Consider the following 26,612-nt stretch of genomic DNA (forward strand, 5'->3'; position numbering starts at 1 on the left):
CATACCAAGACATTTTGGGAACTTTGTGGTAACAGTTTGGGGATGTCCCCTTCCTGTTCCAACATGATTGCACACCAGTGCACAAAGCAAGGTCCATGGATGAGTGAGTTTGGTGTGGTCTGACCTGCACAGAGTCCTGACCTCAACCTGATAGAACACCTTTGAGATGAATTAGAGCGGAGACTGCGAGCCAGGTCAAAACTTTACATGCACACGAATGTAATATGGAGTTGTCCCGCCCTTTGCAGCAATAACAGCTTCAACTCTTCTGGAAAGGCTTTCCACAAGGTTTAGGAGTGTGTTTATGGGAATTTTTGACCATTCCTTTAGAAGCGCGTTTGTGAGGTCAGGCACTGATGTTGAACGAGAAGGTCTGGCTCTCAGTCTCTGCTCTAATTCATCCCAAAGGTGTTCTATGGGGTTGAGGTCAGGACTCTTCTGAGAAGGCTCTCCACTAGAGTTTGGACATCACATTTTCTCTTTAAAAGAATGTGAAAGTGGTTTTGGTTTGTAAGGCACAGCCCGAGCTTCGCCTCTCAGCCGCGTGGTGGTGCAGTTTTACCACATCTACCCCGTTTCTATGGCAATCCTGCTTTGTATTGGGCGCCATTTTCAAACAGCGTTACCGCCACCGGAAGACATTCACCCTGAAAAGGAAACCAGCTACAGAGCAGCTAGCTACAAACAAAAGAAAACAAAACAGACCAAAGTTAAAGTGCATGGCTAAAGTGCATTGAGATAACGCGGACTATCAAACGCATAAAGATCGTTTTGATATGTTCAAAGAAAATGACGTTTTTTTTACGTAAGCGCATTTGTAAACGTAGCTAGCTAGTCAAGCTAAGTGCTAATGTGTACGTTAAACTGTAACCTAGCCAAGTAGCTGACAGCTGGCTAATACAAACACATCGACAAAGAAAACTACTCGGTAAGTGCTTAAACTCTGTATAATTAATGTTCAGTTTTAGGAACATTCCCGTGTAGCTATTATCACTATACTTGTGTACATCAAAAAAGAGGAAATGTCTGTGGATAAGTGAATGTGAGTATCAGAGATCCTACACTGGAGAAAGGCTCTAGAATGGCTAAAAGTTTGTGGACACCTATCCATCATCCCATATAGGTTTCTTCCTCAAGCTATTGCCACAGTGTGTATAAAAGGTTTCTCTTCACTGGAACTAAGAGGCTCAGACACTGTTCCAGCATGACAGTGAGCTCCAGACATGAAGACATGGTGTGTGAAGGTTGGAGTGTCCTGCACTGAGCGCTGACTCTGACCCAACCCCACTGGGATGAACTGGAACGCCGACTGAACCTCCTCACTCTTACGACATCAGTGTCTGATCTCACTGATGCTCTTGAATGATCACTAATCCCCACAACGACGCTCCAACATCTAGTGGCGTCACAGTGAAATCCAGGCATCCACATGTTTCTCTTCATTCCTCTGCTGGAGATATTTGACTGGATTTCAGATGTTTTTAACAGGTTTAGTTTGATCACAATTAGGAACCTAACATCTATCGCTCATCACATTTTGTCTGCAGCTTGTCTGCAAATTGGCAGAATAACCCTGATTCGCAGTCATTATTGTTTCTTAAAAGGAAATGTCGGGAATATCGATGTGTACTATCTATTCGCCTGTCCTTGACTGGTTTGGTAATGCAGAAATCACTGTGATTTATAAAAGCCTGGATGTGTGCCAGATTAAAATGATTTAGCTTTATTATGTTTTTAAAGATTACTGTCATTACAAATCAAATGAATCCACATCCACAGATCGTTGCTCAAGAGCGTAACCATGAGCACCAGTGCAGAACGGAAATTTATAAATCTGCGAAAGCGTCTGGACCAGTTGGGCTACAGGCAGCCGTTAGGCATCGAGTCATTGCCTTTGGTGGAAAAGCTTTTTAGGTGAGTAAGTTCTCATGATCAATTGTAACGTCAACAGTTTATGACTTTAGAATTTATTTTGTGTTGTTTTCTTTACCAGCGATTTAGTCCACACCACTGAAAGTCTTCGAAATGCCAAGCTCTCCGCTGGGAAGACCGAAAAGGAGAGTCGGAATCTTGACGCTCTGCTGGAGCCGTATAAAACAGAAAATGCCCGGCTTGTACGAGAGAATAATGAACTGCACTTAGGGCTTCTCAAATTGAAGGAGGAGAAGGAACGAACCACTAGAGGTAAGCTCTCCCAGCATCATACCACATCACATATTAACATCCAGGCTCTTTATTATACTGTGTGTTTATGAAATACTTCTGATACCATTTTTTGTGTGGCTAGAGCTAAAGGCTTTCATCAGGAAACTAGACCATGAGACCTCAGATCTAAAGTTCCTCAACAATCAGTATGTGCATAAGGTCCGTGCACTGGAGAAGGATAGCAAAGCCAAAAGCGAGCGCATTCAGCAGCTCCAGGAGAAGAACATGCAGGCTGTAGTGCAGACACCAGGTGGGATCCCACACCCACACACACACCATGTCTACTGTACTGTTTCAGCCAAATTCAGCAAATATTCAAAGCTGTCTTGTGTTTGGTTTGCTAATGTATGTTGCCTTAAATGTAAAAGTTAATATAGTTTACTAAAAAGTCATCATCCAGTAGAGCAAGGTTTTATTTTGGACGTACACACCAATCATGAGCCTCACACATCAGTCAGAATGTGGACATTTTAAAATGTGAACATTTTATTACTGCCATTAATTTGATTGTTATTCTGAATGATCTGTTTTTCATTTAATCAATTCTGGACACAGTTTTGTGAACAAAGATGACAGATTACTGCATTACTGAGAGCGTTGTGGATGCACAGAACTAAGCATAGACATTCATTTAAAAAAAAAAGACAACAGTAAATCTGTGGCTTTTCTGAGACTTTCTGACCCTAAAAATGACTATTTAACAAAAATATCACAGAAACAATCCCACAGTCCTCCTGTAATTATGCCATGTACCACAAGGTGTCCACCAAGTACATTATTCAGTCTAAAGTCTAGTATCAGTTCTGTTGATATTGTTATACTTGTATGTGTAGTTCCCTGACAAATCTTAAATAGATAAAATTATATATATCTTAAGAGACTTAAGTAATTATTACATTTGAAGAAGTAATTTTACCCCCTCATAACATGTTCAGACTTTATCCAACATTTTTGGAAATACAGATATCTCGTTTTTATTTAAACATTAAAATAATAATAGATAAAGATAATTTGCTTTAACAAATGACATGTTCATTGAACATCTTGTCATTCTTTACATAATGGAAATAAACAGAAATGCAATTTTCCTATGTGGAAAAAGTAAGCACACCCCTGCATGTGCTGCTGCCTCACATGTGTTAATGATTAGATCAGTGTTAGAGAATATCTCGGGGGAACCCGCTTTATTAAAACCCCAAGTATCTGTTCTCATTTGCTATTCTTATTAGAGTGTGTGGCATCATCATGTCTAGTTCAAAAGATGACTCTGAGGCCCTCAGAAAGAAGGTTGTAGGTGCCTGTGGTTCTGGGATTGGGTTTCGGGAAGTGGAGAAGTTTTAAAACCATTGCTAGCTTATATAACTGAAATATAACACGATTGCAGACCATGAAATGCTAAAAGAGGTCTTCAGCACAGGAACTGCAGGTAGCTCTTGCCACTGCTGAGTTCAAAGTGCATGCCTCTACCCTAAAGAGACTGTACCAGATTGATCTACATGGGAGCTACATCAGGAGGAAGCCTTTACTGTCTGAAAAGAACATCAGGGCAAGCGTAAAGACTGCTAAAAAAACATCAAGGCAAGAACCAGACCTTGAGAACAACGTAACCAACTCTAAAGCACGATGGTGGAAATGTTCTGGAGCTGTTTTGCTGCCTCAGGGCCTGGCCAACTTGCAGTCGTTGAGATGAGTACTAGATGATTTCTCTTTCATACCAGAAAGAAACGTCGAGGTGAATGTGAGGCCGTCTGTCAAAATGTAAAAGCTGAAGAAAGGGGCTTTCCTACAGCATAATGATCCCAAACATAAAGCAAATCCACCAAGGAGTGGGTAAAGAGGAAAAAATGGGGGGTTATGGAATGGTTTAGACAAAGGCCAGATCTGAATCCCATTATAATGCTCTGGGGTATTTGAAACAAGCTGTACATGCAAGAAACCCTGCACACTTGAAGGAATTCTGCACATTTTTCCCCACTAGATAGCAGAGAGAATAGAAAATGTATATGTATGTATTATGCCAAGAAAAACAAAAATTTGTGCTTCTTACTTTTTCACCACTGTACACGGGCCATAAATCTAATGCTGTAAACATTTCTAAACACTCCAACATGTGTGATCAGTTACCATGGGCATTTGCACAGCATTTCTAATATTTACAACATAAAACCCATCTCACACCAGACTTGGTATGTGCTGCACATGCGCTTCAGCTGTACCACTTTCAATATGTATTTAATCACTGAGGCACTTTAAGACTGTTTTACATCAGAACTGATGAAGCACACACGAAGCCACTGCAGCTGTTTTTAATGAGAGCGTATCAGGACCGGTGTCTCCGTTCTGCTCGAGCAGCGCGTTTACAGAATCGGGTGTAAAATAGGTTTCAGTATACAATTTTGTTGACTGCTGTCTGGAATCACATTACAGACCTGTTAGCTGTTATATTTTGATCTATTTCCTGTAATAATCATCACCACAGCCAAAGAATGGGGCAGCTTTGTGTAGGGCAGAATGTTACCCTTCCAGTTTCCTCTGCTCAGTGATAAGATATGATGATGTTATGAATGTGTGGTTCATTATGATGAACAGGAGGGAAAAAGAGGCCAATCCCTTTCAGACGCCAGCGGATGCAGATAGATGAGCTTCTCCCTGCTTCCCGTGGCATCTCTTCTTCAGTTGCGGCACAGCCCGATGACCCGTACGTTGCTGATCTTCTCCAAGTGGCGGACAACAGGTACGAGAGAGCTTTTATCACTAACTCCAGATTTTTGCTTACATCCAGTTTGTGTGAGTACGGTTTGCTGTTTGTTTTAGGATTCAGGAGCTGCAGCAGGAAGTGACAGTGCTGAAGTTGGCTCTAGAAAGAGCCCAGGGAGGAATCAAGCACCTCAATGCTCAGGTACATGTGATATTTCTGAAAAATTCTAAGATCTGAAACTGCAAACTATACCAACTTTCAATTCGAAATGTTATGCCTGATTGGCCATTCGTATAGGTGGAGGAGCGAGATAAGGAGATTGAGCGCCTGAATCGAGCTCTAGATGGAGGACGACCGTATGATGTCATCACTCTGGAGGCTCAGAACATCAGCAATGAAAAGCTCATTGCTCACTTAAATTTACAGGTGACTATTTGCGTGTGTACTGAATTGAACTGGAGTTTTTTGGTTTGTTTGTTTTGCATGTAGAAAGTCTCTTTAACTTGTTTTGCATGTCTAAAGTCTCTTTAACTTGTATGATTTAATTTAAAGAAATGAAATTGCTTATGACCAAGAGGAAGAGAAACGCGTCCCCTTTTGGGGCAAAAAAAAAGACAAAACAAAAACTTAAAACACTGTGTCTCATCAGATTTCAAGATTAGTTCTGTATGATTGTGTGCCGAAATAGTAAAAAATAACTCAGAATTATGTATCTGAATAATACCCTACTAAATGCTATGTTAAATATGTTACATTAGCCTGCACTAATACCACTGTGTTATTATTAACACTTCTATTATTCTGATATAGAGTTAATTCTGTTCCTCTTGTAGGACTTCTATTAGGAGTCATTTGTTCACATTTGCAGGAATCTATAGTTGTAGCAGTTGTAACATGCGTCTTAGAAAACATGTCATATCACAAGTTCTTGGTGTGCTAGTAACATCCGGAGTGCAGCTGTGTTCAAAACAAATTATTCAGTTTTATTTATTTATTTATTGCTGATTTTGTCTTTGGTCTGCTTATGGATGTACACACACACACACACACACACTGTCCTCTGAGTGTTCAGGGAGAAATAAAAGAAATTCACATAAATATACTATATATGCAATAACAGGGCTCTGGTGTGCCATGTAAATAATTACCCCACCCCACCCCACCCCCCAGTGCAGACCCATGCTAAACCGCGCCCCTACCTGCAAAAAATATCCTGTGTACTGGTCCACTTTTTGTTAACGCTTTCTTCTGAAGTTCCATAAAGCCTTGGTTTAACCCAATAAAGAACACTCACACATGTATTACTTCATAAGCATATGTTTAAGCAGGATGGCAAAAACGTAATGAAATGTAGTTATTTCATTAAGTCTCATATTATCTCTCTCTCTCTCTCTCACTCAAATGTGCTCTAAAAGATTGAGTACCTGCAGGAAACAAACAGGGCACTGGAACAGAGGGTGGAGGGATTACAACAAAAGAAGAAGACATTTTCTAGCGAGGTGGCCGACCTGAGCGCCAGGAACCAGGAGCTGTGCAGTGAACTCACCCAGATAGACCAGCTCGCCCAGCAGCTAGAGAGAGACAAGGAGATGGTGATGGAGACAGCTGACATGGAGCTGCAGGACGCCAGGGTAAGGAACGCGTAGCTTTCTGATATAACTGGAATTTATTTACAGAGTCACGAAAAAATGTCTGTGGTACGTTCGATTAATTTCATATGAGATTAAATTGAAGTCTAATTTATTTTGGGGGGAAAATACACTTTGTTTTTAAACACAACCTCATTGCAATTATTTGCAAGAAAATGTTACAGAAGCATTGCCCCATGTTTTATTTGACCCAAATCCACTATTAGGGAAATAAATAAGAAGAAACACAGAGAGCTGTGACACAAGTCTGTCTTTCCCCCCACACTTAGTGAAGAAGGTGGTCAGAAAGGCACAGATTTAAGAAGCTGCAACTAGTTTCTGGATCTTAGAGCAAATGACATGCAAATGACACTTCCTAATCCTCACAAAAAAATAGTTTACTGACCAGAGGAATCAAGCTTTTGACCTGGCTACATCATTGAAAAACTGTAGACTGTTGTTTATTATTAGTGCTGTCATGCTAACCAAGGGAAGTTAAACCTAGAGGAGTCAATAATTGTGACACTTTCTTTTTTAAAGTTAAGAATAACCACAGCAACAGAGCTAAACTGTTATAGAGCAGAGCAAACACACATACATCTATATAATTTGGGATTGTTAAACAATACATGAACACTTTTTGTTCTTATTAACGCTTTGCTGCTCTGTTGATGATGCCTGTGTCCGTTTTCAGAAAGAGATTCAGCGGCTGCACAAACAAACAGAAGAACTAGAGGAGGTCATTTCCAAATTAAGACAAGTACGTATTACAGGCTCCTGAAACTCTGCCCACAACATTATCTTGTGAAATGTTAAATTGGACATCGTTGCAGTATAGAAGGCTAGCTTTAGAGATAGGACAAGGGTAGCTCAGGGGTTGAGGCTGATAAGATAAGATAAACTGCGTAGCTGTATCTCAGTGTAAGACACTTTAAATTAAAGTGGCATTTAAATGAGGGATTTGTAAATATCGCATATACTATATGGCAAAAAGCATGTGGACACCAAATAATGTGTCACATATACAACATGTGAATGCTGAACATCCCATTTCCAGATTTAGTCCCCCTTTTGCTGTTATAATAAGCTCCACTCTTCTGGGAAGGCTTCCCACTCAAGATTAGCAAATCAGAGCATCATGTTATAGATTAAATGGATCTGTTTAGGATTATTCTTTGGGTTGGTTACGTAAGATTTCTGTGTAAGTACTTGTATTATATGTCTTTGCTTCAGAACCTAGCAGAAGGCAATCATGAGAAGGACCGTCTGAAGGATCAGCTATCAGCAGTGCAGGAGGAAAATGTGAAGATGGAGGGATTGATGAATTTCGTGGAAGAGGAAAAGAAGAGACTGCAGGACAAAGTGGAGAAAATGACGCACGCTGGTGAGAAGCACAACTAATTCTTAATGTGAGAGACGTGTAAAGAGATCAAAATGAATTAAAGACTTGAGGGAGATATTGTTAATGATATTAAATTATATCTGTAAGAGTGCATCGGTCAGTGGAGGACTCTGCTCCTGAGTTTCTCCTGAGTAGGTCTGTGAATCTGTTTCAGATAAAGAAATGGTTTTAGAATTGGAGCGTATGCGTAATCGACATGGCATGTGTGGCAAAGAGCGTTCTCCATCTCGATTGGACGCTTTCGTGAAGAGTTTGGAAGAAGAAAGGGACTACTACAGACATGAGGCAGAGAAATGTAGAAAGACAAGGGGAGGGGCAGACAGTGTCAGTCCTTCCAAGAGCAGGAGTCCCAGAGGGCGTGGGAGCTGGCCTGTAAGAGTAAGACACTCTGTAAATACATAAACACCAATAAACGACGCTGCAGAAACAGATGCCTGGATAAAATTCTATTTTTGTACCATGTTTTTTTTTTTTGTTTGTATGCAGGGAGAAAGTGCAGACACTGAACTGTCACGTGCGCTGAGAGAGAGAGATGAGCTGCAAGCCATGCTGCTGGACTTTGAGAAACACATGGAGGACATCCAGATAAAAGTCAAACTGCTCACCACTGAGAGAGACCAACTCAGCACTCAATATCAGCAGGTAACAAACACATCTTTAACACATCACATATGTATGTGGTTTACGCAACAGGTCTTTACCGTATGGTGTGTGTGTGCGCTTAGGCCCAGGAGGAGCTGCAGAGTGTCCGCGGCAAGTTAGCATATTCTCCAGAGCTGCAGCGGAGAGTGAGAGAGCAGACAGACACCGAACTACATAAAGTCACAACAGAAAGAGATGCTCTCCGCGAGAGACTCAAGGTTTGTGTGGGCGGTTTGGTGAGACCATTTATGTTTGTGGTCGGCCACTGTGCAAATTTATGGGAGAGAAGTTTGTCTGTTTCTGCCAAAACCACCATCATAAGGGAATATTCTATGACTCTTCAATCCAGTCTCCATTTACTGCATTTGTAATGTTTGATTTATCACCATGACAATCGTTTTTAATGCACAAGTCCTGTTCCAACATGACTGCACACCAGTGCATAAAGCAAGGTCCATAAAGACATGGATGAGTGAGTTTGGTGTGGTCTGTCCTGCACAGAGTCCTGATCTCAACCAGATAGAACACCTTTGGGATGAATTAGAGCGGAGACTGTGAGCCAGGGCAAAACTGGGACGTCTGTCTTTACATGCACATGAATGTAATATGGAGTTGTCCCGCCCCTTTACATCTTCAACAACAGCTTCAACTCTTCTGGGAAGGCTTTCCACAAGGATTAGGAATGTGTTTATGGGAATTTTTGACCATTCCTCTAGAAGCGCATTTGTGAGGTCAGGCACGTGGGACGAGAAGGTATGGCTCACAGTCTCCGCTCTAATTCACCCCATAGGTGTTCTATGGGGTTGAGGTCAGGACTCTGTGAAGTTCCTCCTCATCCATGTCTTTATGGACCTTGCTTTGCGCACTGGTGTGCAGTCATGTTGGAACAGGAAGGGGTCATCCCCAAACTGTTCCCACAAAGTTGGGAGCATGAAATTGTCTTGATATGCTGAAGCATTAAGAGTTCCTTTCACTGGAACTAAGGAGCCGAGCCCAACCCCTGAAAAACAACACCTGAATTCCATGATTTGTGTCCCAAAACTTTTGGCAACATAGTGTATCAACCTACATTGCCTTTTAAGAGAAGAGGCTTCTTTCTAATTGGAAAATTATATGACAATGTAATACTAATATTGTTGTAGTAAGTCCATCCAGTATCTTTTATTCTGCGGATCACTTGTTGTGAATTGTTGCATAAACTTAGATAAAAACCAGATTTTGTCCCAATATATCTTAATTACATATTCTCTACAGACACGGTGGATAGAAACTAGGTTGAAAATTCTGCAGTAAATATATATTACTGGTAATGTGTCTTTCTCAGATTTACACTGTAAGTGGAACGTTTCTCATTGTTCTCACACTCAATGTGTGTGTGTTTGACGTGCAGGTGGCTCAGACTTTAGCTCTGACAGACAGAGAGCAGGAGGAGATAAGAATAATGGAGCTGGAGAACACTGTTCAGATGGTACAAATATTAATTTATTCTATCAGTAATTATGTGCTGATGGTAGCGAATGTTAGTATGGTTAGCTGTGTGTGTTGTGCATTGAGAACTCTAATATTGATTCAATGTAATTGTGTACAGAATAGTATAAGACATGGGTTGGTTCATGAGGTCAATACCATTAAGTATTAAATATTTTCATTCATTAAATATTTTATTATTTATAATTAAATGAACATTTCGAAGAACTATTTAGTGGCACCCCTAAAATTAGTTTCAATGAATGATAAAATATTATCTTTGAAAAAATCTGTTCTAAACTCCATATTAAAAAAGATTCATAATTGTATGTAATTTCCATTAAAGATGTGCCATCCGTAGGTCAGACTCTGAGGTTAGACATGTGACCAGTTGTTTATTAATTCACACTGACTTGTGAATTGTAGCTGGAGAGAGAGCGGTCAGATCTGCACACACAGGTGGCTGTATTAAAGGAGAGCCGTGTAGCTCTCGAAGAGGAGCTGAAGGCCCGCTCAGCAGCCTTGCTTCAGAATGCAGAAGAGATGGCCCAGCACCGGGCTGAGAGCAGCACTCTGAGGTACAGTGGACTGTGTGTTTATCTGTGTCTTCTTGATAATGTACAATCTTTTGCACCAATATGCTTTTGGAAAACTGAAATGTCTGTTTGTAGGCTGTTGCAGGAGCAAATGGAGAAGTCTCTGTCTGATGTTCAGCACAGATTGTCTGTAAAGGCTAGCGAACTGCAGGCAGCTCACCAACAAATGGACAAATTAGAGGAGAGAATCAGTAAGTCATCGCACTAACATGCTCATCTGTATGGTTCGTGACATACACAATTTGACCGATACAACACTCACATCTACTATTATATATTCATTATTTTATTAGTGTTTCTAATAAGCATGTCTTTTTTTTTCTAGCCGAACTGACTAGGAATGGGTCTTCTCAAAAAGATGAGGTGGCAACGCTGCAGGCTGCCATCGCATCTCTGGATCGAGAGAAGGACATTCTGCAGGAGGCAGTGGACCAGAAGGCAGAGAGTATGGTCCTGCTGAAGGACCAGCTAAACAAGAAGGTACCATAGTGTCACCTCATCACATAACAGGGATTATCACTGTCCTTATGCTCCCCTTATATTATGTTTTTAGACAATATTAAAACCAAGAATACTGAAAATGTATTTATACAGTTATAAAGTTAAGCCAGGTTATTATTTGTGATGTTAACTATTCATGAGATTCCATTATTCTGCAGGAGAAGATGCTGACAGAAGTTCGACTCACCATAACAGAAATGGAGAACTCTTTAGAGTGAGTGTGTGTGTGTGTGTGTGGCTGAATTCTCAAATTTGATTGGTCAGTTTTGGCTGTAACAGGAATGATAGCTTAATGCTAATGCACTCATTCTAACATGTTATTTGTTTTTACATTTAGATTTCTGGCATTTGGCAGATGCCCTTATCCAGACTTACATTTTTATCTCATTTTTATACAACAGCTATTGAGGGTTAAGGGCCAGAAGCCCACCAGGGGTAGCTTGGTGGACGTGGGATTCAAACTCCCAACCTTCTGAACAGTAGTCCAAAGCCTTAAGATTAGTCTTAGGCTCTAAGATAATAATAAATGAATAAAAAAAATACATTTTTAACAAATGAGGATATTGTTGATGTGCTTTTCTGTTAGAACATTTATGAAAGGAGTCTTGCCAATCCAGGCAATGCTTAGAAACAGTCACAGTCAAATAATAGTTTTTGGGAAACACAGCACCTTGGCATGGATTATTTTTGTATGAATCACATCTTTATATGAACACAATTCTGTTGTGTCCTTATGTGGTAGAAAATATTTTGTATTTGTGATAGTTGCTGTTACAGATTTTGAGTGTGTTGTGTATTTTATAGACAACTAAAGGGGGTGCTGAGCAGCCGAGAGCGGGAGATAGCTAGTCTTCGCAGACAGTTAGATCAGTCGCAGGAGGAACTCTCATCTGTCAGCCATGACAGAGAGATTGCACTGCGAGAGAACCGCAGACTACAGGATGACCTGGCCACCATGACCAGAGAAAACCAGGTACACACACTGACATGATGGACAATAGCACTCCAGCTCCATGAACATTTAGGTAAATACAGTGTGTCTGTGCTGTTGTGTAAAGGCAGTGCACAGAGAAATGGAAGAGGCACTGAGAGAGAGGGATGAGCTAAAGATGAGAGTCCACTCCTACATTTCTGAAGTGGCCAAGATCGAGAAAATAATGGCCTCCAAGGTAAACCGCATTTATGTGTCGCTTCACGGTAATGTATGGATCTGTGGATTTCTCAAAAGATGTGTCTTAAAAAAAAGAAAATGCTTGCTTTTAGTATTGCTGTGTTGTTATCCGTCTAATAATCAAGGCATCTTTCAATTGAAGCAATTTGTACAACTTAAGAACGACAAAGAACGACAGCATATCACGAATTAGCACCTTTATTGTGGAAGTACATCAGCTGATGATATGAGGGACATTCAACAGGAACAGGAGAACAGGGAGATGTTGGAGCGTTTCCGCTCAGCACATATAAACGCTGAGGAGCGCGAGCTAAAACTGCAGCAGGCTGAGGGTCTCAACAATTCCATCAAACTGGAGCTTCTCTCCTCTGACACGGAGCGCAGACACCTCCGAGAGAAGCTCTCCCTGCAGGACCGAGAGATACAGGAGGTAATAAGAATGTACAAATTTCAATTACAATTAAAATTAATCAAAGATAGCTTTGCAAAACTGGATGCTAAATAAACAGTGTTTTCTCTTGTGGTAGTTGTGGAAATTTTATATTAACTATACTAATATTGTGGCACTACTTTGCAAAATGTATAAAGATTTTTATTTTGAATGACAAATATATATTAAGAAAATTATAATTTATTCTACAAACCTACCTTTATGGTAGAGGAGTGAAACTTTTGGACTTCTGATCTTCACTTGTCCACTCCTTGCTGCTCTCTCCTTGTTTAAATGTGTAGCACATGAATGCACTGCAGGCGTATGAGGCTCAGGTATCCTCTCTGGTGCGGGCAACGTCTCGGCTAGAGGACGAGCTCCAGTCGGCACGGGCAGAGAAAGCATCGGTGCTAGCCGATCTCGCCTCCGTACGTGAGCTCTGCGTTAAACTAGACTCCAGCAAAGAGCTGACCACACGGCAACTTGCTGCCAAGAGCATGGAGCTGGAGCGGGTGAGTGTTATATGGTACATACACAATCTAAGCATTTACATATACCCATTGTTAATAGCAAACCATCTCAGCTCATCGTATAAGGAGGAGCTCTCTGGAGGAGTTACTAAACCTTGTCTATGTTGTGTAACTCAGATGACTGGTGAGCTGGAGGATGTACGGTCAGAGATGGAGCTCCTGAAGAAGCAGCTGGCTAGCGAGAAGGTGACTGTGCGTAACTTGGAGACGCTGCTGACCACCAACCGACAGAAAGAGTTTCAGAACCACCTCAGTGCAAGTGAGAGGGAGTCAGAGCTGAAAGTGCTCAAAGACCGCCTGGCTCTCGCAGACAGCAAAACGTAAGGGTCAGAAAGGAGTCAGTGCACTCCCCTTACACAAGCCACCTCAATACAAAAAAATAAAAAATGACCTAAAACTACAGCGGGTGAGATTTTGATACCGTTAAAGGTTTTTCCAGGTTTCTGTGCCCGGAGTAGCCTTAGTTTAATGTTCTTGGCTGACAGAAGTGGAATCTAATGTAAACCCTTCTGCTTTTGTAGCCCATTCACCAGATGGTTTGATGTTTTTTGTGTTCTGAGATGCTTTTTAGCTGGCTACGGTTGTAGAGTGATTATTTGAGTTACTGTAGCCTTCTTGGGAACTTGAACCAGTCTGGCCATTCTCCTCTAAACTCTCATCAAAGATGTCATTTCACCTGTGTAACCAATGCTCACTAGATGGTTCATTATGCTGTGGAAAGTCTATACACCGTCCTTCAACAAAAACTCCCAGAGATCAGTAATTCCTGAAATACTCCAAATTATTTGTCTGGCACCAACAACCATGCCCCGGCCAAAAAGATCACATTTTTCCACATTCTGATGTTTGCTCTTGGACTGTATCTGTGTGATTTTATACACTACACTACTGCCACATCATTTGCTGAATAGATAATTAATAAGATACGAATGTACAGATGCTCCTTCCTCAGCACAGTCGATGACGATGATATTCAGTCAGCAGTGCCGTCTCTTCTATAGACTTTAAACTGGTACATGCAGTAACGAAGGTCGTGTGTGTAAAAGGATCTCATTAAACATAATTGTGTGTTTGGTTGCTACAGGACAAGTCACGCTAGAGAGGTTTCTCAGCTGCGCGGAAAATTGTCTCATCTCCAGGCAGAAATGGACGTGCTGAAGAGGCAACTGACCACAGAGCGCTTTGAGCGGTGAGACATTCAGGCGTACCTAATACACACGTGCAATATATCATAACGTTTGGCAACATCATACCAGAATTCAACTGACTCTTCCACCCATCTCTCACTCTCAGGGAAAGGGCAGTCCAGGAGATGCGAAGACAGGGTGTGTCTTTTACATCACTGCGTAGCTCCTCCCCCCTCAGTACCTCACACAGTCCCCGCCCATCGTCCCCTGAACCTTCTGCCTTACGCACACCAGAGCGCTTAATTGAAAAATCTCCAGAAAAGTGAGTGTTTGCTGGGTTACTTTTTCACTAATTACTTTTATATGTAAGCAAACGTCATTATAATGCAGAAAAAGAATTTCCATGATCAGTGCAATCAGAATCAGAGGCTATAGAACAAATAAACAAACTGGCTTGAACGAACGCAAACTTAATGGTGTTCATGATGTTGAAACCTATACTGTATCCTGAAACATACAGACAAGCCGGAACGTGAATGATACCAACAGACGTTTTCTAAGACGATGTTTGGCTGTAACATATAGTTCAGGAAGAATAGACAGAGGTGTAACTGGAAGAACGTGCTGGGGAGTGGGCTTGGGCTTGATCCAAAAACTGTGCAGAGGATATGAAAGAGACTGGAGGCAGTTATAAAGGTGCAGGTTGAGCAAACAAGTCATTTATAAGGGGGGGTGCAAACATTTCAACTGAGATTTTTCCTATTAGATGCCTTAGTATATTTTATTTCATATAATTTAAAATGAATAAACTCTTTGAATTAACTTTCGGACCTTTAGGAAATAAATTCAACGTGTGCGTCTCAATCAGCTCTCTAGCTCCCTAGTTGGTGAATCAGGATCTGGCGTAGTTGAAGCACTTATTGGACCCTGGCTCATTACACAGTGGGACTCTGATGACTCAATTTCCAGCAACAAGACTGTGCTTCTTGTTGTAAAACTGGCCTTTATCCACAACACGCAGGACTGACATTATTTTTATCTTTAAAGTACATTATGAAAGATACATTCATCCTTCTGTTACTTATCCTTGAAACATTTGTAGCTAGTGGATTTTTAAAAATTCATTAAACACTTAGCATGTCTAGTTATATAGAATGTCAACTATGGGAATGAAACGTATCTAAAGTAAGTAATCATTTGAGCGCTACAACAATGATAACAAGCTACTTATATTTGTGGATGAAGTTGGCTGAGAGCCTCTTTTTTCGAGCTGAGAGGCAACGGAAAATATGACGGCATGTTCCCTGGTTTTTGCAGGGCATTGTGGGGTTGTTTAGGGAGTGAACATTTCAGCGCACTGGAAGGATTTTGCAATAGAGAGAAAGAACGAGACAGACGGCTCTTAAAATGGACAACACCCTGACTAGTGAACTAGGGAGCTGATTGAGACGCACCCAATAATAATAATAATTAAAAAGGTTGTTGGTAAATAGGATATTTCATGACAACTGTACTTGATCTTTAAAAATCGGATACAACTGAGGGGCATGACTGTTTGTATCTGCTAGGAGCTAGTAACCCAAGTAACCTAACTCAATCCTCATCATCTCCAGCGGTCCCGGGAATGCTGGCCACAAGGCGGGAATACACCCCATGGATGCCAGTCCATTGCAGTGTACCACACACACATGTAGACTTTTTTTTTTTTTTTTTTAATAGCATTTTGTAACTGGGGAGTTCAGTAACTTAACCTTAACCTCACTTTTCCTTCTATGCAAATGATAGAGAACATAAATTCAAGAATCAACTGTTTTTAGGAACACACAGTTGAAAAAGCAGGAATACAAACAGAAGACTAGACATGACACTGGTTTTGGTTTAAACAAGAGTGATAGAGCTTACATTACTGAAGTATCACTCATCCATCCATTGTCTCCCGATTATCCGGAGCCGGGTCGTGGGGGCAGCAGTCTAAGCAGGGATGCCCAGACGTCCCTCTCCCTGGACCAGGGGTGTCCAATCTTATCCAGAAAGGGCCGGTGTGGGTGCAGGTTTTCATTCCAACCAAGCAGAAGCTACACCTGATTCCAACTGGCTAATCAGTAGATCAGTAAACTTTACTTTCAGTAAACTCAGGTGTGGCTTCTGCTCAGTTGGAATAAAAACCCGCACCCACACCGGCCCTTTGTGGATAAGATTAGACACCCCTGCCCTAGACACTTCCTCCAACTCTTTTGGGGGAATTCCAAGGCGTTCCCAGGTCAGCCGAGAGACATAGTCCCTCCAGCGTGTCCTGGGTCTTCCCCAGGGGCTGTTCCTGGTGGGGCATGCCCGGAAAACCTCCCCTGAGACGTCCAGGAGGCATCCGAAACAGATGCCCGTGACACCTCAACTGGCCCCTTTCAATATGTAGGAGCAGCGGCTGTACTCCGCGGTGACAGAGCTCCTTACCCTATCTCTAAGGGAACACCCCGCCACCCTATGAAGGAATCTCATTTCGGCCACTTGTATCCGGGATCTCGTCCTTTTGGTCATGACCCAAAGCTCATGACCATAAGTGTATCATATACATATATATATATAAGTATCATTCATCTTACACTTAATTGTGCTTCATTTCAGAAGTGTGAGTTTTAAGGACTAGAGAGAAGAAAATAAACCTGAGGATCTTCCGAAAGTGGGCATCAGAAGGAGTTACTCTCTGGGAATGCTGTTCATACGTCATCCCTCTTGTTGTGAATGTGGTAGGAGAGGCCATCTGATGTCTGTTTCTGGTTACAGTACTTCATTCCATTGTGGCTTGAATTCTGATTGGTGCCTTTTTTGCATGAAAGCTTTTTTTTTTTTATCAAGAACATAAAGCCTTAGATTTATCCTAGATAACAAATGCACTGACAGGCTGTTACAACCCAATCATGCCACAAAGCCAAACAGAAAAACATGTTTGTTTTATTTAATATCCTGAAGGAAATTGTGTTTTTTTATATATATATGTATGTTACTATTTTTCTGTGAACTTTTAAACACATGCTTTTGTAATAGAACAGATTGATGAATTATTAATACATTTATTTCCTGTGATTTTTTTTTTATTTTTTACATAAATTCTAGTATTTTTATGTGAAATGTTAGTGTGTGAAGGAGACCAAACAATACTAATGACCAAAAGTCCTCAGGGCTGCCAGTGTTACAGAGAGAGCTCTCAAACCCCAAACTTATGACTGGTGTTGTGTTTCGTCCATCGTTTGTGTGTTCACGTGAATCATTAATTTATTAACTTGAATAAAAAAATGTACCTAGTTTCTTACAGCACTTCCTTTCCAGCAGTCAGATGTTTATTGAACACGAGGAGATGCAAGAATGCAAAGGAGAAAACTGACCACTGCTAAACAAAACTTTTATTTTATTTTTTTTTTAACTTCACATTGGATGTTTGATCCTTTATGGAACGAAAAATGCTAAAATTACTAATGAATGGAAGAAACAGCTTATTTATACTGTACGTTGTCCCAGCAAACATCGTCAATTATTAATGCTTGTTTTTTCCCCCTAAACATCTGTCATGTTTGCTCCTGATTATGGCTTTGTTAAGCAATTCTGTTAAGCATCTGTCACTATAAGGTTTGGCTTTTTCTGGTTCTTTTAGAGTTCTCAAGAAAAGCAACTTCAGCATATTTCCTTTGGCTCGCATCCCTTAAGAATGCAGTTTCACAAACCGAATGGGAAATAGCCTTTCTGATTGTGAGACTGCATTCTTAAGGGATTTAACTCAAGACCGTCTCAGAGTGGGGATCCTTATTCATCTAGATATGGCTTAATGCATTGTGTCCACTATATAAAACGTGTATTTACATTGATACTTATCCAAACAGAATTCATAATACTGGGCATGGGGAAAGGCACATAGGCAAAATAATGAAATAATAATGAAAACTCTTGTTGATGCATTGTAAAGTCTGTGCCCAGCACAACTTGTAATGATTTGCCCCAACAGTGTGGCAATTACTGTTGATAATGATGTCCATAAAAATAGATTTTTTAGTTATTAAAAACTTTGCCTCTGTTCCAGTGCTAAATAGTGGTTAACCTTTAAATAGCTTTCAAAACACACCTTTCAGAGGTCAGAATGAAATATATATATATTCCCAATTCTGTACAAAATTTATATAAAGAAATAGAAAAAAAAAAAATCAAAATACTGTAACTTCACAGATGGAATAAAACGAAACAGCTGTGATATGCATCTGTATAAAAGTCTATGCTAGTGCCGACAGTACTCAGTGGTGATGTTGGGCAGAGGATAGCCAAATAGAGAAAAGTCTAGAATATACTTTGGCAAAAGTTCTCGAAGCAGCTTCTGAGGAACTGTACATAGATAATAATGCAACGTCTCCTTCGTAACAGGTTTATACCATGCCTGACGTTCAGGAAACTGCACGTGCTGAGGAGCACCGATGCGCTCCAACACGTACGCCGCGTCACTCTCTAGCCTCTCATACGAGCCTATAAAGTTATACTGAACAGCACACGGCTGACACAGGTTATATATGGGCATCCAGTGCTCATTCATGCGCTCGGGTTCCTCGTCCAGCAGGTAGCGCACAAACTCCGCAAACGTCACGTCGTCCCCGGCTACTTTAGTATTCTTTGCGTAACCTTTCCGATAACGCCGGATGATCTCTGCGCCGTATTTGTGCTGGTAGGCCTTGATCTCCCCGAACTTGTTCCGGTAAGCGGAGAGCAGCCGTGCCATCGGCTCGCGCACAAACATGAACTTGAAGTAGTGGTGCAAGCGGTGGCGGATCTCCTCAGGCGAGAAGTCGGAGAGGAAGAGCAGGTCGGCGTGGTGGTCCATCTTCATCTGGACATTCACGTCAGCCAGTGCGCCGCTCAGCACCTTCAGCACTCTCTTCCAGTTGGAGCAGGCCACCTTGGGCACGTAGCAGTACAGGAAGCGATACTTCTCATTCACCAGGATGTGCTGCAGCAGGGTTTTCCTCTGTAGTGAGCTGAGAGACCACACGCTGTGAGCTGTGTTCTGATGGCCACACATCGCACGGATAGTGCGGTTACGGATATCCTGCACAATCTGAGGAAAAGGAGGTAGTTATTAAGGGATTAGAAAACATCCAACAACAATAATACAGTATTAGTGCTATATCAGGGCTAACAATCAGCCAACAGGATCTACTGTGATTCATAACACACGTGTCAATTTGAAGAAATCTAACTACTAGGGACTTAGAAGTGGCTACAAAGTATATGACACTTCAGTGAAGTCAAAATTTCACACTTCAGAATTTTCTATCTGACAGCTTTTAAGATACTGAGATCTTGATCTTCATTGTACGCAGCAAGACGTGGAATATGTTGACAACTGATCTGTTTCATCACTAACATCTGCTTCATCCTTACTGTTTTGATTAGCAGCCATATTCATTGCTCATTGTGAGTTCCTCCTCTAGTTTTGTACTTCATTCCAGATATGTTTCAACTGCTCAGTCATGAAGACCAGTGGATCAGTTTGAATGTGGGGGAATTTGTATTTATACTTATTTATAGTTACTTATGCTTATATGTAATAGACGATCTAAAGACACAACCATTTCTGAGAAATTATTAATGACAATAAATATATAAATGTATCACAGGTGTAGCTTACTACTGGATCTTGACATATTAGTGTTGTAGTGCTGTAAAGACATAGAATTCAGAATAGCACCTGAAGACATGATTGATGATGATGCTGAATGCTGTTGTGACTGTGATGCACCCCAAGGCTCCTTACTGGTTAACAAAGCCACCAAAAGTGAGGTAAGTGTTGAAAGTGTAGCTGAGCATTTAAGAACATTTAACTTTCTTTCTTTCTTCCATCCATCCAAATATACATCCATCCAAATATCCATCTATCCATCCATTCATCTATCCATCCATTCATTTATCCATATATCCATTCAAACATCCATCCATCCATTCAAACATCCATCCATCCATCCATCCATTCATCTATCCATATATCCATTCAAACATCCATCCATCCATCCATCCATTCATCTATCCATATATCCATTCAAATATCCATCCATTCAAACATCCAAATATCCATCCATCCATCCATCCATTCATTGTCTTTGTCATTCTTTCAGCTGCTCCCTGTCTGGGGGCCACAGCGAATCATGTACTTGTACATGTATATGTACTTTTCCACTAACTGGGTGGGCAACTAAGCTACAGTTTATGGGTTTGTCTGTTTTGCTGATTCACCTGTTGGTTGAACCATATATCCATCCATCCATCGTCTTTGTCGTTCTTTCAGCTGCTCCCTGTCTGGGGGCCAGAGTGAATCATCTGATCCTCATATTTGATTTTGGCACAGGTTTTACACCGGAAGCCCTTCCTGCAGTGCTTAATTTGTAAATGAATAATTTCCTGAACAAAACCAGCAGTCTCTCGCCGCTGTGACCGACACCAAACACACAACTTCAGTTTTCCCGGAACATGACGTCACTAATCGGTGGTAGCGTAATTATAAACGCCCCAAGTCGAAGCCATTTAACTCTTGCCAATCAATTTCGTGCTCGAATCCATGGGCAGGTCTACTGCGTTTTGCCTCTTTGTAAGCTGTTCGGAATAATGTAGAAGTCGGTTTAATCTGTTCCGCCTGTGCATTAACAACTCTGTAGAATTGTGTACTGACTGGCTCTTCTGGCTTTCTGCTACCCAGAGGCGATTCTAGGATTTTCATTTAAGGGGGGCTCAGCCCCCAGTGAGGGTATAATATTAAAAATAAATAAATAAAATAAAATAAACGTTTGACTAACAGGGTAGGATGATAAACTTATTGCAGCATTCCACTGTATTGCATAGATATGTATAACATTTGAGTACTGAACAAGCCAAATACGAGTCTTCCTGATCACACACACACACACACACACACACTTCCTCTGATCCTCGCTCTGCGACGCCGCGGTCTGCGGATTGAAGAACGCGCTGAAAGACGGGGAAGAGCCGAAGAGCCGCCGTTTTCATATGAAATTTAAAGGGGACTGAGGAGATCACCAATTTGTGTAGAGTTTATGGAGAATCGCAGAATTTTTGGAGGGCTGAGTAGAAATGTTAGGGGGGCTAAAGCCCCACTAAAATTGGCCTAGCGACGCCCATGCTGCTACCCTATGCTTTCGGCTGCCGTATGCGATTTAGTAGGACTGTGCTCAGTATCATTTATCTGGTCAGTGGAAGTTTCTGTCACCGTGGTTGCGTCCTCCGTTATTTCTGACCGGTGTAACTCGCTTTGCTTCTGTCTCCCGCTATCTTCATCCAGGTGTGCAGTTCCATCTTCTCGGTATTTCTTTTGATCAGGCACACCATCAACTTTTCTCGTGGATTTAAAAAAAAATGTAAATATGTTTGTCTCTTTGACATTTTAAAAATATATTTATTTATGTAGACCAATAAACCATTCTTTCTATCCGCTTACAATAATCACCAACCAATGAGAGTAATTGTAAACTTAAGAAAGCTGATTGGTCAAAAAACATACGTTGAGGACCAATAGCTAAACGTTACCTCTAAGTGTATTTGCATAAACCCAGACTTGCCCGCTGTGTTTCACTCAATCATTCACGCGCGCGCGCACACACACACACACACACACACACACATACGCTGTCAGGTCACCAGGCACAAGTTAATGCCGGATCGATTAAAATGAATACCGGAACGCAAAACACGAAAATCGGACTTTTTCCGGAACAGGACACTGCCTTCCTGATGCAATCCTACCATTTTATTTGGGTTTGGGGCCCGGCGCTGAGAGGTAACCCCTCATACGACAGCTGGGTCGGTTCTCTGCCTGGGAATCGAACCCAGTTGCTGGACCACCAGGGGCCCATCCCAGCAGTTTTAACTGTACTTTTCCACTAACTGGGTGGGCAACTCGGCTACAGTTTATGGGTTTGTCTGTGTTGCTGATTCACCTGTTGGTTGATCCAAATAATCCCACACAAGTGTTTTTTGGATCGTTGCTTGTCAAACAAGTCAGACACCAATTTGGCCACATGCACCCTAGACCGTAGGAGTGTTACTCTTGTGTTCTGCTTGGACATGAAGCATAAAAATCAACCTCCAGACCTCAGACCAAGGCCAGATTTAACTTAAGCTATGCTGTGCAACCTCTCAACAATTACACAGTAAAGCGCTGGTTTTAATGATCGTGATTCATTTATGTAGATGGAAATTAATGCTTCTGTACTGCACCAGCAATCCCAGTACACTGCATGCTTCCAGTACCTTCTAAACCGTACGTGTTTATGTATTGCTTCCGCACCACGGCAATGACAGAGCACGCTTATCTCAGTAAATGATGCAGAAATTGCAGGGAAACAAGCTACAAGCTGCACTTGCTCACCATTTACACAGCAGCCAGATAAAGAAAGATAAAACGCAGATGAAAAACCACATAAACAAACAGATTTTAAACAGACACAGTATTTACACTACGCATTCCACCGGCATGGTCATGTATGGCTCTTTTTCAAGACAAAATAATGACTAGTCTCTCAGTTCCTCTAAAGCTTTCTTTGTATGCTTGTGCATGCTGCTGCATAGAGGAAATGGAATTTATTTATGTGTATGATGTTCTTGGGATTGAAGATGTTTATGTAGAAAACAGCCGAAAATATTGGGTCTTGAGTCTAGACAAGTTCTGTTGTGAAGAAACGCTGGACAAATTAATATTAAAAATAATCTAAAAAGAGGGAAAGACAAAATAAAATTGAAAAGTGACCAAAACTAACACTTTTTCAGCTCCTTTACATAGACACTGTTTTTACGGTAGTGGAGCCAGAAAGTTTTGGCCGACAACGTCTTCTCTGTGCACGTCTCACGGTGATTCATTTCTGAAGTGTCCTCAACCCCTCCTCATGCCAGAATAACCTTCATTTTGTTAAAATAACATTGACAGTGTTTAGCTAGAGCCAGTCAACACAGCTAGCACAGGCAATAGCTTATTCCTACATTTACACAAAGTTACACAACCAACTAGAGGCATTTCTGATTCAGAAGCACTCACACTTTACTGTTGTTATTTACTACAAGCCTCTGTTTAGCCAGAAACGCTCCTCACTCATAAAGATGTACGTGTGCTGGGGAAGTGCTGATGATCCACCTTCCATAAACAATGCTTGATCTTCACAGGTCAAAAGTGGAACTAGCTTCCTGCCCTATATTTTTCCCTGGTTATGATTGTATTATAATTGTACAGCCTACATATAATGTATGACCTGGAAAGTTTAAGCTATAAACCACATAAACCCTTCATCACCCTAGCTTCTCCTCAGCAGTTGCCATCTCAACCAGTTAGTTTTTTTTAACAGATTAAAAACTGCACAAACACATTTTGTTCTCATGCTGAAAAAATTTGTGGTTTCTCTTCATTCATCCTTTCTTCTTCTTCAGTAACCGCTGTATCCTGGTCAGGGTCGCTTCACTCCAAGCCATAATTAATCACATTTTCCGCACTTGACTGATGACTGAGGCTTTTAATCCTGACTCGGGCTGCCTGCTGGTGAGGGTGAGGTAAAATCTTTAAATCTGGTTTTCCGAACCTATCAACAGGTCACGGATTGGGCTAATTCACCTCATTGAGCCCTCTTTCTGGACTAATCCCCAGACTCGATGGGACTGCACAGTACGTTTCCATGCTGCTGCGTAGAGTTTCATTCCCGTGTAATTAACACAGTCACACTTTTGTGTTGATGTTGGTGTGTTTACTGACCTCCTGATCCTCATGTTTTACACTTGTACTATTTATCAGCATGTCCTCTTCATGTAGCATCGATTTTGTCTTCTATATGCTACACTATTTATGTTGTGTATACAGATGAGACGGCCAGACGTGACATGTTTTTGACGATCTAAACATCTGTAAAATTCACATCTTCATTTTGTTCTTAGAGGTTTTTACTATACACCCAACCCATTCAGATGAGAGCTGTGAGATCTGTATGCAGGTGATAGAGAGATCCGGAGGACACTAAGTGAGGCAGCTGGAGGTTAAATGGTCAAAAAGGTTAGCAAATAGCTCATATATTACTTTTAATTTTTTTTTTTAATGTGAGTACTTTTACATGATTAATGTTGGAATAAACCTGCTCTTCTTCTGCTCTGGATCTACATCATGTTATTAATGTCATGATAAGAATCAATACCAGGATTTTTTAGTTATTATTATGATCCACAAATTAGATTCTTAATGAGCAGAGAATCTGAGATGTTTGTTTTAAGATAAGTCCTGGACATGGTTCGAGAGGTTTATAAAGCATAAGCTGTTCACAGTGAAAGATTACGTTACTGTGAAGTTATTACTGTTCAAGCCAAGTTGCTGACTTGAATCTGTGAATCCAAACTTACATGATGTTGCCAAAAGTTTTGGGACACCTCTCCAAATCATTGAATTCAGGGGTTGGGCTCGACCCCTTAGTTCCAGTGAAGGGAACTCTTAATGCTTCAGCTTCATACCAAGACATATAGGGACAATTTCATGCTTCCAACTTTGTGGGAACAGTTTGAAGATGAACCCCTAATTCATCCCAAAGGTGTTCTATCAGGTTGAGGTCAGGACTATGGAGCTTGCTTTGTGCACTGGTGTGCAGTCATGTTGGAACAGGAAGAGGGGTCAACACCCAAACTGTTCCCACAAAGTTGGGAGCATGAAATTGTCCAAAATGTCTTGGTATGAAGCTGAAGCATTAAGAGTTCCTTTCACTGGAACGAAGGGGCCGAGCCCAACACCTGAAAAACAACACCTGAATTCAGTGATTTGGAGGGGTGTCCCAAAACTTTTGGCAATATAGTGTATATTTAGTTTCTGTAATTTAGAAACTCATGATTAAGCAAAAAAAAAAAAAAAAAGTTTAAGTAATCCATTTTTAACCACTTCATTCGTGTGGACTTCTGACTAATGCACAGATGTGTGTGTGTGTGTGTGTTAGAAGTTGTGTTGTTTCCTGAAATAAAGCGTAATGAGGTGGTTAAAGGCGCTGTCACAAGTTCTCTGGCTCTATGAGAAAAAAGTGCTGGTGATGCAAAAACTAAAATGAAATAGTAAAAGAGCGGAAATAAGCAGACAAGAAAACGCTACGTGTGTATCTCGGGTCGCCCACAGCTGGGGGCTCCTCCGTTTCCGGTGGCGCAGGAGAGAGTTAACGCTGCGCATACCTGCGATTCCACGTCCACAGCTGGATCCCGCGGCGCGAGCCGGTACTCAGGTTTCTTGCCGTTGGCCAGAGGTGCTGGTGTGTGCATGCCGTTGAGCATTCCCTTCTCGATGAGCAGCAGCAGGCCTCCGGACGCCACGATCACGGCGAACGTGAGCACGGAGGGCAGCAGGGCCGAGCGGCGGCGGCGGTGCGTGGAGCGCGAGCTCGCTGCGGGACTAAAGCGCAGCACCGAAGAGCCGCTCGCGCCGCGCGTCCCGCACTCCGGGTTCCGAGCCGGCATAGCGGAGAGAAACACTCACACACACTCACTCACACACACACTCCCTTTCTCAGATAAAACAAGAGCGAACGTGGCAAAGTTAACGCGAGTCCATTCCGCTATCGCTCTACACTCAGTTCTTACTTCTACAGTTCTCGGTGGAGGAGTATTTTGGAAAAGGGGGATTGTGGGAAATGTAGTAACTCCATGTTGTGGTGTGGGGGTGGAGATTGCATTTACATTCCCATTTACATTTCTGGCATTTGGCAGAAGCTCTGATCCAGAGAGAGTGCTTTGGAATCTTTATCCATGAATACATTAACAAGTTTTTTAATCAACAATACAGAAAACAAACTGGGGAAAATAAGATCTAGTTCAGGCGTAGGCAAGTTCAGTCCTAGAAGAGCCGCAGTGCTGCAGGTTTCAGCTCCAACCCTAAGCAAACACACATGAATAAACTAATCAGGGTCTTCAGGATTACTGAGGCTACAGGCAGGTGAGTTTTTTTTTTTTTTCAGGGCTGGAGATGAAATCTGCAGGACTGCGGCTCTCTAGGACCGAACTTGCCTACCCCTGATCTAGTTTAAGTGCTTCAGGAACAGAGGTAGGTCTTCAGACGTCGTTTGAAGATGGTCAGTGTTCTCGGCTGTACAAACATCTAGGGGACGTTTATTCCACCACCTCAGTGCCAGAACCGAGAAGATTCTCGATGTATACCTACCTGTTACCCTGAG

General features: G+C 41.6%; 2 protein-coding genes across 4 annotated transcripts; one reads left to right on the forward strand and one right to left on the reverse strand.

The window, feature by feature from the left end:
- The first annotated feature begins 485 nt into the window (after window positions 1-485).
- Window positions 486-17,709, forward strand: cep135 (centrosomal protein 135). 3 transcript variants are annotated; one of them, XM_058378748.1, is made up of 26 exons: window positions 487-928; window positions 1,780-1,914; window positions 1,994-2,184; window positions 2,288-2,455; window positions 4,795-4,939; window positions 5,020-5,104; window positions 5,201-5,329; window positions 6,319-6,534; window positions 7,226-7,291; window positions 7,765-7,915; window positions 8,088-8,311; window positions 8,420-8,575; window positions 8,659-8,793; window positions 9,966-10,043; window positions 10,469-10,620; window positions 10,714-10,829; window positions 10,964-11,118; window positions 11,298-11,353; window positions 11,944-12,112; window positions 12,198-12,308; window positions 12,555-12,740; window positions 13,043-13,252; window positions 13,388-13,590; window positions 14,355-14,459; window positions 14,564-14,719; window positions 17,020-17,709. In XM_058378748.1, the coding sequence occupies exons 2-26, from the start codon at window positions 1,802-1,804 to the stop codon at window positions 17,039-17,041; spliced, it is 3,498 nt and encodes a 1,165-aa protein (XP_058234731.1). In that variant the 5' UTR covers window positions 487-928; window positions 1,780-1,801; the 3' UTR covers window positions 17,042-17,709. The 3 variants fall into 3 exon arrangements, with proteins under 3 accessions (XP_058234733.1, XP_058234731.1, XP_058234732.1); XM_058378749.1 differs by having other exon boundaries at window positions 8,088-8,305; XM_058378750.1 differs by lacking the exon at window positions 9,966-10,043 and having other exon boundaries at window positions 486-928.
- Window positions 17,710-17,835: 126 nt separating this feature from the next.
- chst14 (carbohydrate (N-acetylgalactosamine 4-0) sulfotransferase 14) lies at window positions 17,836-26,383 on the reverse strand. Its single transcript, XM_058378754.1, has 2 exons — window positions 25,618-26,383; window positions 17,836-19,486 (listed from the first exon to the last, which is right to left on the reverse strand). The coding sequence occupies exons 1-2, from the start codon at window positions 25,897-25,899 to the stop codon at window positions 18,659-18,661; spliced, it is 1,110 nt and encodes a 369-aa protein (XP_058234737.1). The 5' UTR covers window positions 25,900-26,383; the 3' UTR covers window positions 17,836-18,658.
- Window positions 26,384-26,612: the final 229 nt, after the last annotated feature.

Source organism: Hemibagrus wyckioides, linkage group LG25, assembly GCF_019097595.1.
Source record: "Hemibagrus wyckioides isolate EC202008001 linkage group LG25, SWU_Hwy_1.0, whole genome shotgun sequence".
Taxonomy (NCBI): Eukaryota; Metazoa; Chordata; class Actinopteri; order Siluriformes; family Bagridae; genus Hemibagrus; species Hemibagrus wyckioides.

Excerpts from the sequence above, each read along its gene's own strand:
- cep135 (XM_058378748.1), top strand. The coding sequence starts at position 1,802 with ATGAGCACCAGTGCAGAACGGAAATTTATAAATCTGCGAAAGCGTCTG. Across the intron at positions 5,105-5,200 it reads TCAAGCACCTCAATGCTCAG|GTGGAGGAGCGAGATAAGGA; the intron begins GTACATGTGATA and ends CCATTCGTATAG. Across the intron at positions 8,312-8,419 it reads GTGGGAGCTGGCCTGTAAGA|GGAGAAAGTGCAGACACTGA; the intron begins GTAAGACACTCT and ends GTTTGTATGCAG.
- chst14 (XM_058378754.1), bottom strand. The coding sequence starts at position 25,899 with ATGCCGGCTCGGAACCCGGAGTGCGGGACGCGCGGCGCGAGCGGCTCT. Across the intron at positions 19,487-25,617 it reads CTGTGGACGTGGAATCGCAG|ATTGTGCAGGATATCCGTAA; the intron begins GTATGCGCAGCG and ends CCTTTTCCTCAG.